The sequence below is a fragment of the Bubalus bubalis genome, chromosome 14, assembly GCF_019923935.1.
Source record: "Bubalus bubalis isolate 160015118507 breed Murrah chromosome 14, NDDB_SH_1, whole genome shotgun sequence".
Lineage (NCBI taxonomy): Eukaryota > Metazoa > Chordata > Mammalia > Artiodactyla > Bovidae > Bubalus > Bubalus bubalis.
The window spans coordinates 31,385,811-31,398,100 of NC_059170.1; the positions used below are offsets into that span (position 1 = coordinate 31,385,811).

General features: G+C 51.2%; 1 protein-coding gene across 4 annotated transcripts in view; it reads left to right on the forward strand.

Moving 5' to 3' along the window:
• The window catches only part of VPS16 (VPS16 core subunit of CORVET and HOPS complexes), a 28,170-nt gene extending 20,449 nt beyond the window's left edge, over window positions 1-7,721 (forward strand). For 2 of the 4 annotated variants that reach the window (XM_006042715.4, XM_025263951.3), the window contains 23 exons: window positions 1,121-1,209; window positions 1,467-1,564; window positions 1,652-1,780; window positions 1,861-2,005; window positions 2,130-2,245; window positions 2,342-2,464; window positions 2,592-2,647; window positions 3,006-3,095; window positions 3,189-3,283; window positions 3,438-3,514; window positions 3,957-4,088; window positions 4,174-4,301; window positions 4,432-4,467; window positions 4,660-4,768; window positions 4,930-5,064; window positions 5,160-5,268; window positions 5,359-5,456; window positions 5,536-5,643; window positions 5,956-6,033; window positions 6,128-6,297; window positions 6,378-6,474; window positions 7,219-7,322; window positions 7,436-7,721. In XM_006042715.4, coding sequence (XP_006042777.1) covers window positions 1,121-1,209; window positions 1,467-1,564; window positions 1,652-1,780; window positions 1,861-2,005; window positions 2,130-2,245; window positions 2,342-2,464; window positions 2,592-2,647; window positions 3,006-3,095; window positions 3,189-3,283; window positions 3,438-3,514; window positions 3,957-4,088; window positions 4,174-4,301; window positions 4,432-4,467; window positions 4,660-4,768; window positions 4,930-5,064; window positions 5,160-5,268; window positions 5,359-5,456; window positions 5,536-5,643; window positions 5,956-6,033; window positions 6,128-6,297; window positions 6,378-6,474; window positions 7,219-7,322; window positions 7,436-7,580 — 2,467 coding nt within the window. In that variant the 3' untranslated portion in view covers window positions 7,581-7,721. Of the gene's footprint in view, window positions 1-1,120; window positions 1,210-1,466; window positions 1,565-1,651; window positions 1,781-1,860; window positions 2,006-2,129; window positions 2,246-2,341; window positions 2,465-2,591; window positions 2,648-3,005; window positions 3,096-3,188; window positions 3,284-3,437; window positions 3,515-3,956; window positions 4,089-4,173; window positions 4,302-4,431; window positions 4,468-4,659; window positions 4,769-4,929; window positions 5,065-5,159; window positions 5,269-5,358; window positions 5,457-5,535; window positions 5,644-5,955; window positions 6,034-6,127; window positions 6,298-6,377; window positions 6,480-7,218; window positions 7,323-7,435 lie in introns of all 4 variants that reach the window. The other 2 variants (XR_003103120.3, XM_044927861.2) reach the window with 2 other exon arrangements.
• The last annotated feature ends 4,569 nt before the right edge of the window (window positions 7,722-12,290 follow it).

Sequence of the window (12,290 nt, forward strand, 5' to 3'; positions counted from 1 at the left end):
TAGAAAATATATTGATTTTTGTTCATTACTTACTGAGCTCTTTGTTTCATTGTTTCATAGACTGCTTTGGATTTTCTAAGTAGGTAGTCTGATCATTTGTATTGATAAATAGTAGCAGTCTCTTTCTTTCTTCAAAATGGAAGCCTGTTTTTTTTTTTTTTTCTCTTAAATTATTTTGGCTAGAATACCATTTTTCTCTTGAATTATTTTGGCTAGAATTCCAATAAGAATGTCAATAGAGATGATGGAGCCTCTCTCACCTTCTGAGATGACCCCACTCTCTGTCTGTGGAGTATGTTGCTTTTTAAATAAATCCGATTCTTACCTCTCCAAAAAAAAAGAGAGACGATGGGCATCTTCCTGGTCTTTAATGGGAAGGCTCCTGAAATGATCCTAGCTAAAATACTTGCTTCTGGAACTTTGTCTTCTCTTGTATTCTGGAGGAGTGTCCACTCCTTCTCTGTACCCTTTTCCCCACCTCCAACCATCAAATTATGGCATTCCTCAAGCCTCCTACTCTGTCCTCTCATGCAGCACATGTCTTGGTGATCCATATGCACTTCAGATTGCAGTCATCTTGTGGCAGTTTGTAATTTCAGTTACCTTCTCTGAGTCAAGCTTTCACAGATTGGCATCTGTAGCCCACGACTCTCCCAGTTCTGGGCTCACTAAGGAGCTCCTCTTGGATCTCTTTCAGGCATTGTTCACTCAGTACCTCTAAAATTGAGTTCATTATCAACAGGCCGGAGCCCTGGGTATAAGGCCCATAGCCAGATTCAGTGTTAAGAACCAGAAATAGAAGAAAGGCTGCCTAAGCTGAGAGGACCTCCTGCAGGGTCTTATTTTCTGCCAATGGAGACCCAGGCCAACCACCTCACCCTAGTCCCACCTCACTCTGTGCTCTACGTACTGGCCACATAGCCTGCCCTCCCAACACCCTCTGCTTCCTCGCCTGCTGTCCCTAGGATATCCCTCGTAGTTTCTAGTCATCACCCTCCTCCTTTCCCCTGAGGGGACCTGTGCAGGACAGTTGGAAGCATTAGGGAGGTCCTCTGGTGCGCACTCCATGTGGATGCAGGGTCATGATGAGGCTGATCTCTGCTTGTCTCTGTGTGGGCAGGAAATATGAGCTGTATAGCATGGACTGGGACCTGAAGGAGGAACTGAGGGACTGCCTAGTGGCTGCTGCACCCTATGGGGGCCCCATTGGTAAGTCACCCCTCTGCCACTGCATGCTTAGGGACCATGGGATGAACTCAGGGTCCTTGTTTCCTGGGGGCCTTGCTGTTGAGGGGTTCTTGCTGGCCTGTGCTACCCACCCCCACTCCACCTTACTGAGATGTTTTAATTGTGGTTCTCGTGAGGCCTGCCACATGTGGTGTGGGCCTTCAGAACTAGTTCATAGGCCTGCTTGGCATGGAGTGGGCCTGGGCAACTAGGACAGAAGGTTTCTGCTCAAACCACAGCACTGCTGAGGAACCCCTGGCGGAAGGAGAAGCCCGCCAGTGCCCGGCCGGTTCTCGAGATCTACTCAGCCTCCGGGGTGCTTCTGGCCAGTCTGTTGGTGAGCTCCCTGCCTTCCCTGGGGCTGAGGGCTTTACAGGATTCTGCATCCTGAGGACAGCCTCTGGAGCCTCTCTCTCATCTGCAGTGGAAGAGTGGGCCCGTGGTGTCCCTGGGCTGGTCAGCTGAGGAGGAGCTGCTCTGTGTGCAGGAAGATGGAGTTGTGCTGGTTTACGGGCTGCATGGTGACTTCCGGAGACACTTCAGCATGGGCAATGTAGGGGGCCCTGGGGGCTGGGGGAAAGGGATGGAGTCTGGGACTCTCTCACTCCCTCAACCCACGACCCCTCTCTCCAGGAGGTGCTCCAAAACCGGGTTCTGGATGCCCGGATCTTCCATACTGAGTTTGGTTCTGGGGTGGCCATCCTCACAGGAGCCCACCGCTTCACCCTCAGTGCCAACGTGGGTGACCTCAAACTCCGCCGGATGCCAGAGGTGCCAGGTGAGCCCTGACACCCCTGGAGCAGCATTCACTGCCCACAAATGTGCCTCCTGTCCATGGGACCATCAGAGGCAGAAACTGTGGACTTTGGGCAGTGTAAAGTTGTCCTTTTCCATGACCATAGGTCTGCAGAGTGCACCCTCATGCTGGACCACAGTGTGCCAGGACCGAGTGGCACACATTCTCCTGGCTGTAGGACCTGATCTTTACCTCCTGGACCATGCAGCCTGCTCTGCGGTGGTGAGAAGCCTGGGTTGGGAGTGAACCGGAGGGACTGGGGGAGCCAGTGGGAGATCCTGAAAAGTCTGTCTGGTGTTCCCCCTGGCCCTGCCCCAGACACCCCCTGGCCTGGCCCCAGGAGTGAGCAGCTTCCTGCAGATGGCTGTCTCCTTCACCTACAGACACCTGGCGCTCTTCACAGACACAGGCTACATCTGGATGGGGACAGCATCTCTCAAGGTATAAGCCACATCTCTCAGGGCACTGTGCCTTGTCTAGGAAAGATGTGTGGGGCATAGGGGAAGGACTTTTCAGCCAGACTGGTGATGGCTGGGATAGGGCCATTACATTCCCTGCACTCTTTCAGGAGAAGCTGTGTGAGTTCAACTGCAACATCCGGGCCCCCCCGAAGCAGATGGTCTGGTGAGGATGGGGGAGGGGTGTTGTTCTCATGGGAGTGGACATGCACATAGCCCTGCCTCCTGGGACACATTGATTCATCCTGTATACTGACCAGAGCAAGCAGAGCTTGAATCTTGTCTGCCCTGCTAGTGCACATTTGAGGAAAACCCCAGTTCCCGGTGGGCCCCAGGTGTGCCAGGAAGCTGATGGGCACAGGGAGAGAGGGAAGCAAATAAGTCAGTCAGAGAAGTAAGATAAAGGGCAGCAAGCCTGTGCAGAGTTCCCCAAGGCAAAGTGATATAGACAGTGATGTGGGAGACATGACTGTGGACTAGGCATCCTGTGTATTAATCCCAGATGTGTGTGTGTGTGCACACAGGTGTAGCCGTCCGCGCAGCAAGGAGAGGGCTGTTGTGGTGGCCTGGGAGAGGCGGCTAATGGTGGTGGGCGACGCCCCTGAGAGCATCCAATATCCTTGGAGGGCTGCCAGGGTTTAGGGGAGGGTGGCCTGCCCCGCCCCGCCCCATCCCTGGTTACTCTTAGGAACCTTGACCACGCTCAGGTTCGTGCTAGATGAGGACTCCTACCTGGTGCCTGAGTTGGACGGGGTCCGAGTCTTCTCCCGCAGTACCCATGAATTCCTGCATGAGGTTCCAGGTGAGGCCCTCGTAAAAGCTCTGAGTGACCAGGACAGGGGCTCCTCAACACCACAGCTTCCAGACCAGTGCCCCAGAGCAGAATCAGGGCACTGAGGCAGGGCTGAGGGTTTCCTGACGCCCCCTGTCTCCCACTTACCATTTTCCTCCCCTAGTGGCCAGTGAGGAGATCTTTAAAATAGCCTCGATGGCCCCTGGAGCACTGTTGTTGGAGGCTCAGAAGGAGTATGAGGTAAAACCCTGGGCCTCTCCTGGGGCCCCAAGCCACTCGCCTCCCCCTTCCCCTAATTGACCCAGCCCCTGTTTCTGCAGCCAAGTGCTACGTTTAAAGACAGGGGTTCAGGCAGGACATGGGCTGGGCCGGGCTGGGGTAGAGAGAGCTGGCTTAGTTGGACTGAAGGGACTCGGTGTCTTCTGTGTGGTGATAGGGAGGGGCAGGGAACCCTTCCAATCTAGTCACAAATCAGGGTTCTATTGAGAGATCTCAGGGCTTCATAGGCAACTGCGCTGATTGGGGGTGTGTGTGGACACCTTGGGTGGTGGGGCTGAGGGAATTTGGGCTCCGGCCTCTGCAACCTTCCAGACCTGCCACCACAGCCCAATGGGTTGGGAGCCAGACATAGAGGTGTTCTCGGTCATGATGCACTGTCCCTGGCACTTTCCCTCCACCCCAGAAAGAGAGCCAGAAGGCGGATGAGTACCTGCGGGAGATCCAGGAGCTGGGGCAGCTGCCCCAGGCTGTGCAGCAGTGCATCGAGGCTGCAGGACACGAGCACTGGCCAGATATGCAGAAGAGTCTGCTCAGGGTTGGCCTGCATGGCAGGGCTGGAGGGAGGGCAGGGTTTGGCTGGCAGAGGGGAAAGCCCTCCATTGCTCTCTGGCTCTTTTTAGGCGGCCTCCTTCGGAAAGTGTTTCCTGGACAGATTTCCACCTGACAGCTTTGTGCGCATGTGTCAGGACCTTCGTGTACTCAATGCCATTCGGGACTATCACATCGGAATCCCCCTCACCTATAGCCAGTATCCTCAATTGTGCTCACAGGGTGTTTACTTCCAGGGGAGGAAGGGCAAGGGGATGGAGATGCCACCTAAAGGTCCTTGGCAAATAGGACTTATCTCCCAGCTGGATCCTTAACAAAATGAAATACAGATACAAGCAGCTCACTATCCAGGTGTTGCTAGACAGGTACAGCTAGGGTGTACCTGTACCAAGGGTGCTGGGTGGAGGGCTGTAGGTGGGCAGACATTACAGCCCTTGCTGTGCTCTTGTGGTCACTGCTTGTGATCCGTTTGCAGGGTGGGGTTACAGGGTGGGGCCACTCTGTCCTCTTTCTACCCTACTTTATCCCTTGTTCCCTTTATCTCCCTTGTCTGCCAGGCTTGTGTTGCGGAGGCTTTACCCCCTGGCCATTCAGATATGTGAGTACCTGCGGCTTCCTGAAGTGCAGGGCGTCAGCAGAATCCTGGCCCACTGGGCATGCTACAAGGTGAGGATATAGAACAGGGTCCAAGGGCAATTCAGGGTTTACAGGCCAAGGTGAGGTATAGGAAAGATGTGTAGAGCTGAAAGAGTGGGTCTTGATCAAGGCAGCGGAGGTCGGGTTTAAGGGGTTAGAGCCAGATTGGTGACACTTCCTTCCCTCTCCAGGTACAACAGAAGGATGTGTCTGACGAGGATGTTGCTCGGGCCATTAATCAGAAGCTGGGGGACACGCCTGGTGTCTCCTACTCTGACATTGCTGCACGAGCCTATGGCTGTGGCCGCACGGAGCTGGCCATCAAGGTGTGGGTGCTTAGCCCTCCCTGGATGCTCTCATGTGAGTGTTAGAGGCCCCCAGGCCAGCTCCTTCTCTCTGTGCCTTCCTCCTCGTCCCACAGCTGCTGGAATATGAGCCACGCTCTGGGGAGCAAGTCCCCCTTCTCCTGAAGATGAAGAGGAGCAAACTGGCACTAAGCAAGGCCATCGAGAGTGGGGATACTGATCTGGGTGAGCAGGGTTTGGGTGAGGACGAGGCTGGGGACCCTGGGCTCAGTAAGAGGCTAGGCTGGATCCCCACCCCACCTTGTCGTCCCGCAGTGTTCACAGTGCTGCTGCACCTGAAGAATGAGCTGAACCGAGGAGATTTTTTCATGACGCTTCGGAACCAGCCTATGGCCTTAAGTTTATACCGACAGGTGTGTGCAGGGGCAGAGTGGGGTGGAGCCTGAGGAGCCCCCGAGTTGGCCTTGCTGACTGCCCACCTGCTGTCCCCAGTTCTGTAAGCATCAGGAGCTGGAGACACTGAAGGACCTTTACAACCAGGATGACAACCACCAGGAGCTGGGCAGCTTCCACATCCGAGCCAGCTACGGTGCAGAGGAGGTCTGAGGGCCACAGGGCAGGTGGGGCCCACAAACTGGGCCATTGGTCTGGCTTCTTCTCCAGGAGTCTAGGCCTCGAATGTGTCACACACCCCATTTGGTCCTCATTGTGGAGGGAGAGCTTGAGAAGATGTGAGGCGCATGAGTTGGTCCCAGAGGAGCTAGTCATTCCCATTAGGAATACCAGCACAGTGCTCCCAGCAGGAAGAGCTGGCACTGGTGACCCTAGGCACAAGGATTGGGGAGAAAACTGCAGCAAGAGTGGTGATGACCGAGGTTCCCTGTGCTATGAGCTCCCTTTTGGCCTTTGCAGCGAATTGAGGGGCGTGTTGCAGCTCTACAGACGGCAGCCGACGCCTTCTACAAGGCCAAAAATGAGTTTGCAGCCAAGGTTTGGCCCGTTCTTCTCTAAACCTCTTCTCCTCACTTCCCAGTCTTCCTTCCTTGTCCCTCTCATCCCTGTCCCACCATATCCCTGTTCCCAGGCTACAGAGGATCAGATGCGGCTCCTACGGCTGCAGCGACGCCTAGAAGATGAGCTGGGGGGCCGGTTCTTAGACCTGTCCCTACATGACACGGTCACCACCCTCATTCTCAGTGGCCAAAACAAGCGCGCGGAGCAGCTGGCACGTGACTTTCGCATCCCTGACAAGAGGTAGATGAGGGCCTGATCTGCATGTAGGTCCTGGGACCCCTGCCCCTCCTGCAGTGCCTCCATGCCCAGCTTTCCCACAGGCTCTGGTGGCTGAAGCTGACTGCCCTGGCAGATTTGGAAGACTGGGAGGAGCTAGAGAAGTTTTCTAAGAGCAAGAAATCACCCATTGGCTACCTGGTGAGGTGGGGACCTCCCTCTAGCCCATCTCCAGTGAGGCAATGCTGAGGAGATGGCCAGGCTCCAATGGTCTGTTCACACATCTGCTCAGCTATCCTACAGAACTGGTGGGCACATTTCTGAGTCAGGCACAGGGGAGGACAGGCCCAAGTCTACCTGCAAATGTTGGAGGAAAGGAGACGGAGCTGCTTTTCCCCAAGGAGGGCCACAGGGGACACTAGTGTCTGAAGGAAAGTCCTGTTGGCAGGGAGGAAGGGGAGAGTACATTTGCAGAGCAGTGGAGGGTGTTGAGCTGTTTGTTTTCTGTGGCAGGCAGTTCAGAGGTGTGGTAGGTTGGTCAAATAAGGGCAGCTATAAACTGCCCAAAACTCAGGCCCTGGGAAGGCGGGAAATGCCTGCTGTGAGGGGTAACAGTAGATGATGGCATGGACGCATAGAAATAATTGATCTCAAAGCTCTAATAGAGCTTGGGGTAGGTGGTTTTCACCCAAAGAATTTTGAGATCACAACTGTTGTATGTGTGTGGGATAGGAATTGGGGGGATTATACAGACAGAAGGATATGTAAGATACATTTGGATAATGTATCCACTTGGCTTTGCTCATGGACAGAGGAGCTTTAAGAGCTATGGTCCATAGGGTCGCAAAGAATCAGACACAACTGATGTGACTTCACACACAGGCTTTGCTCATAAGAGAGAACAGGAGGGCTTTACCTGATGTCTTTCTACCCTCTTCTCCTAAGCCCTTTGTGGAGATCTGCATGAAGCAACACAATAAATATGAGGCTAAGAAGTATGCTTCCCGCGTGGGTCCTGAGCAGAAGGTCAAGGCCTTGCTTCTCGTTGGGTGCGTCTGCTGAGGGCCCTAGGGTGCTGGGTGGCAGAGCCAGTGGGCTGATGAGAGGCACAATTTGTCCCTTGGGCAGCTCAACAAGATCTCCCCTCCTGCTCAAACTGCAGGGATGTGGCTCAGGCTGCAGACGTTGCCATTGAACACCGGAATGAGGCGGAGATGAGCCTCGTATTGTCCCACTGCACTGGAGCCACAGATGGGGCCACGGCCGACAAGATTCAGCGGGCCCGGGCACAAGCCCAGAAGAAATGAGGGGCCTACCTGCTCATCTTCCTGAGCCCTGGACCTGTCAGAAGTGTCCCTGCTCATCTAGCTCTTCCCACAGAGCAAAGCCCGAAAAGCTGGGGTGGGGGCCAGGGTTCTGGTTGTAAATAAAGTTGAAACATTTTATAACAGCAGTCCCCAACTTTTTTGATACCAAGAACTGGTTTCGTGGAAGACAATTTTTCTACAGACTTGGGGTGAGGGGATGTTTTCATGATGATTCAAGCACATTACCTTTTCTTAAATTTATTTTTTGGCTTCACTGAGTCTTTATTGCCGTGCGTGGGCTTTCTCTAGTTGCAGTGAGCGGGGGCTACTCTTCCTCGCAGTACTCGGCTTCTCATCACTGTGGCTTCTCTCTCTGTGGAGCATGGGCTCTAGAGCAAGGGTTTCAGTAGTTGTGGCTCATGGGCTTAATTGCTCTGCAGAATGTGGGATCTTCCTGGACCAGGGATTGGACTTGTGTTCCCTGCATGGGCAGGCAGATCCTTAACCATTGGACCACCAGGGAAGTCCCTCAAACGAGCTATATTTACTGTGCACTTTATTTCTAATCTAATGCCGCTTCTGATCTGACAGGAGGTACCTGGCCAGGAAGTTGGGGACCCCTGTTTTAGAGCACTTGTTTTACGCAGTGCAGTCTAAGCAAAAACAGCTTGGAGGCAGAACCATCCAGATACCTCAGCAGAACTTCATGTGTTTGATTGTGGGGGTCTGGAGAGAGACCTTCTCCAGTGATATTCACAGACCCCTGTCTACAGTTACCAGGCAAAATCCTCTCAAACTCACAGCCCCTAGGAAGATTATGGGGCGCGATAGCACACGTGCTAAGCACCACACTGAAAGCATTACCCACACGTGCACACATGGTACAAGCTCAGCACTTTACCTTGCTTTCATTTATTCTACAAGACAGCCCTATGAGAGAGGTAATACCACCCCATTTTACAGAAGAGGATTGAGGACTGGGGAGCAACTAGGTGGCAAGACTGGAATTTGAAACCATGTTGGACATTTGGAGATTTTTAGAGCTTCTCCTTGGCTGTTGTGACAGAGGAAGGATGACTCAGCCGGACCTGAAACCGGGCCCTCTGAGAAGAGGGTCCTGAGGCAAGGCCCCTGGTTTGCCCTACAGTGAGGATTGGAGGACAGATGAGGAGCATGTGGCCATTGGGTTGGAGAGATCGAGAAGGAGACTTTCGAAACCCTGCCCACTGAATAGTGGTGAGCAATTCCTGAATGGTCACTGGACTGAAGAGAAAAAGAAGGGAATTCTCCCTTTGGCAATCCTGCCAAGGAAGAGCTGCAAACTGGAGACCCCTGGCTCCCCAGTCGGCTCAGTGGAGGCCTTCCCTACAGTCAGTGAGAATGCCTTCATGGCCCTCCAGGCTCCCTGCCTGTAGCCTCTGTACTCCAGTGCACTTTGGCTTCATACCCCAGCAGTGTTACCCAACATTGAGGGCATTACCTTTCTTCCTGTTACCCTTATTAGTCTAGATGGAAGACGGAGGAAACCAAAGCCAAGAGAAGGCAGACCTCCCTGGAACTTTTCAGCTTTCCCCTCTTTGACACCCCTAGGGCTGTGTTTAAAAATAGTGAGAGATTCAAGCTTGGCAAGATGTTTCTTTTTCCTCCCCTACCTGATTGTAAGTTTGTGAAAATCCTACATGCACGTGTACTAAGTCACTTCAGTCGTGTCCGACTCTTCACAACTCTGCGATCCTTTGGACTATAGCCTGCCAGGCTCCTCTGTTGGCATTCTTGGGGATATAAATCAAATTATAAAAGAATCATTTGTTATGCTCACCACTTAGAGAATTTGAACAGGATAAAACAGGATGGTTTGTCTGTTCCACAATGTCTAGGGCATTAGCTGGAAGACTGAAAGGTTTGGGGTGACTTGACAGCTAGGAACTGGAATCTGAAGGCTTGGCAACTCACACGTCTGGCAATTGAAGCTAGTTGTTGACTGGAACCTTAGTTCTGTCAGCCAGAACACCTGCCTCAAATACCAGTAGCCAGGTCCCAAGGGCAGCATCCAAGAAGAGCCAGGTAGAGCTGTACTACCTTCCCTAACGTGGTTTTAGAAGTCATAGTATCATACCTGGAGAAGGTGATGGCACCCCACTCCAGTACTCTTGCCTGGAAAATCCCATGGATGGAGGAGCCTGGTAGGCTGCAGTCCATGAGGTCGCGAAAAGTCGGACATGACTGAGCGACTTCCCTTTCACTTTTCACTTTCATGCATTGGAGAAGGAAATGGAAACCCACTCCAGTGTTCTTGCCTGGAGAATCCCAGGGACAGGGGAGCCTGGTGGGCTTCCGTCTATGGGGTCTCACAGAGTCGGACACAACTGAAGCGACTTAGCAGCAGCAGCAGCAGTATCATACCTGCAATATTCTGTTTTTCAAGGCAGTTACATGGGCCTACCTCACCCAACTTCAAGGGGAATAGATTCTGCCTCTAGATAGAGGAGTAGCAAGGCTCTGGAACAGTAAGTAGAACTGGAAATGTGGCCAGTTTTGGGAGTCACAATCTGCACAGTATATCAGCCTTCTCTCTCAGAATCAGCAGACCCTTATAGGGAAAGGACAGAAGATTTCCAATACTGAGGTCATTCTGGGATTTTTGTTTGCTCCTCAGTCTTGGCACCACACTTCTTCCCTGCCTTGGTACCTCTTCACTGCTTTTTAATCCATGCCATGTGGCATGTGGGATTAGAACCTATGCCCCCTGCAGTGGAAGCACAGAGTTCTAACCACTGGACAGCTGGGAATTCCCTTTAGTGCCTTTAACAAATGTTTTCTCCAGCTTTTCTAACTAGAAAAAGGGCTGGAGCCATCCAACTCAGTCCTCTTTTTCTGGAAGGGAGGCCCTGTGCAGTGCATTTAGAAGCTACACAATAAAAGCCTATGTTAGGACTTTCCTGGCTGTCCAGTGGTCAAGAATCTGCCTTGCAATGCAAGAGACGAGGATTTGATCCCTGGTCAGGGAAATAAGATCCTACATGCTGTGGAGCAGCTAAGCCCGTGCATCACAACTACTGAGCCCGCACGCTCCCGAGCCAGAACGTCACAATTAGGGTCCTTGCACAGCACGAAAGATCCCGCATGACACAAGGAAGGAAGAGCCTGTGTGCCACAACTAAGACCCAATGCAGCCAAATAAAAACAAAACAGCCTGCATTAGAAAAAAGCCTATGTCCCCAAACATGCAGCATATTAATGTGCAGTGTGCAAACATTAAGCATAGTACACGTGAAGTTTTAGAAATACATGAGAAATAACAATGATGACTGTATAAACTGATTACAACTTTACACAAAGTATGCATGCATGTGGAGAAGCACTGGAATTGTCCATGAAGAGATGTGTTTGAAAATTAAAAGCAGTTTTGTATATTATAAAGTTAAATGCTGATTCTCCCCCGCCAACATTTTATCCTGAAAACTTTGAAACATACAACTAAATTGAAAGAATTTACAGTGGACACCTGTATACCCACCACTTAGATTCTACAGTTAACATGTTACTATACTTGATTTGAAGAAAGTAGGGAAAACCACTAGACCATTCAAGTATGACCTAAAACAAATCCCTTATGACTATACAGTGGAAGTGGGAAATAGATTTAAGGGACTAGATCTGATAGATAGAGTGCCTGATGAACTATGGACTGAGGTTTGTGCACACTGTACAGGAGACAGGGATCAAGACCATCCCCATGGAAAAGAAATGCAAAAAAGCAAAATGGCTGTCTGGGGAGGCCTTACAAATAGCTGTGAAAAGAGAAGCGAAAAGCAAAGGAGAAAAGGAAAGATATGAGCATCTGAATGCAGAGTTCCAACGAATAGCAAGAAGAGATAAGAAAGCCTTCCTCAGCGATCAATGCAAAGAAATAGAGGAAAACAACAGAATGGGAAAGACTAGAGATCTCTTCGAGAAAATTAGAGATACCAAGGGAACATTTCATGCAAAGGTGGGCTCGATAAAGGACAGAAATAGTATGGACCTAACAGAAGGAGAAGGTATTAAGAAGAGGTGGCAGGAATACACAGAAGAACTGTACAAAAAAGATCTTCATGACCAAGATAATCATAATGGTGTGATCGCTCACCTAGAGCCAGACATCCTGGAATGTGAAGTCAAGTGGGCCTTAGAAAGCCTGACTATGAACAAAGCTAGTGGAGGTGATGGAATTCCAGTTGAGCTATTTCAAATCCTGAAAGATGATGCTGTGAAAGTGCTGCACTCAATATGCCAGCAAATTTGGAAAACTCAGCAGTGGCCACAGGACTGGAAAAGGTCAGTTTTCATTCTAATCCCAAAGAAAGGCAATGCCAAAGAATGCTCAAACTACCGCACAATTGTACTCATCTCACATGCTAGTAAAGTAATGCTCAAAATTCTCCAAATCAGGCTTCAGCAATATGTGAACCGTGAACTTCCAGATGTTCAAGCTGGTTTTAGAAAAGGCAGAGGAACCAGAGATCAAATTGCCAACATCCGCTGGATCATCGAAAAAGCAAGAGAGTTCCAGAAAAACATCTATTTCTGCTTTATTGACTATGCCAAAGCCTTTGACTGTGTGGATCACAATAAACTGTGGAAAATTCTGAAAGAGATGGGAATACCAGACCACCTGACCTGCCTCTTGAGAAATCTGTATGCAGATCAGGAAGCAACAGTTAGAACTGG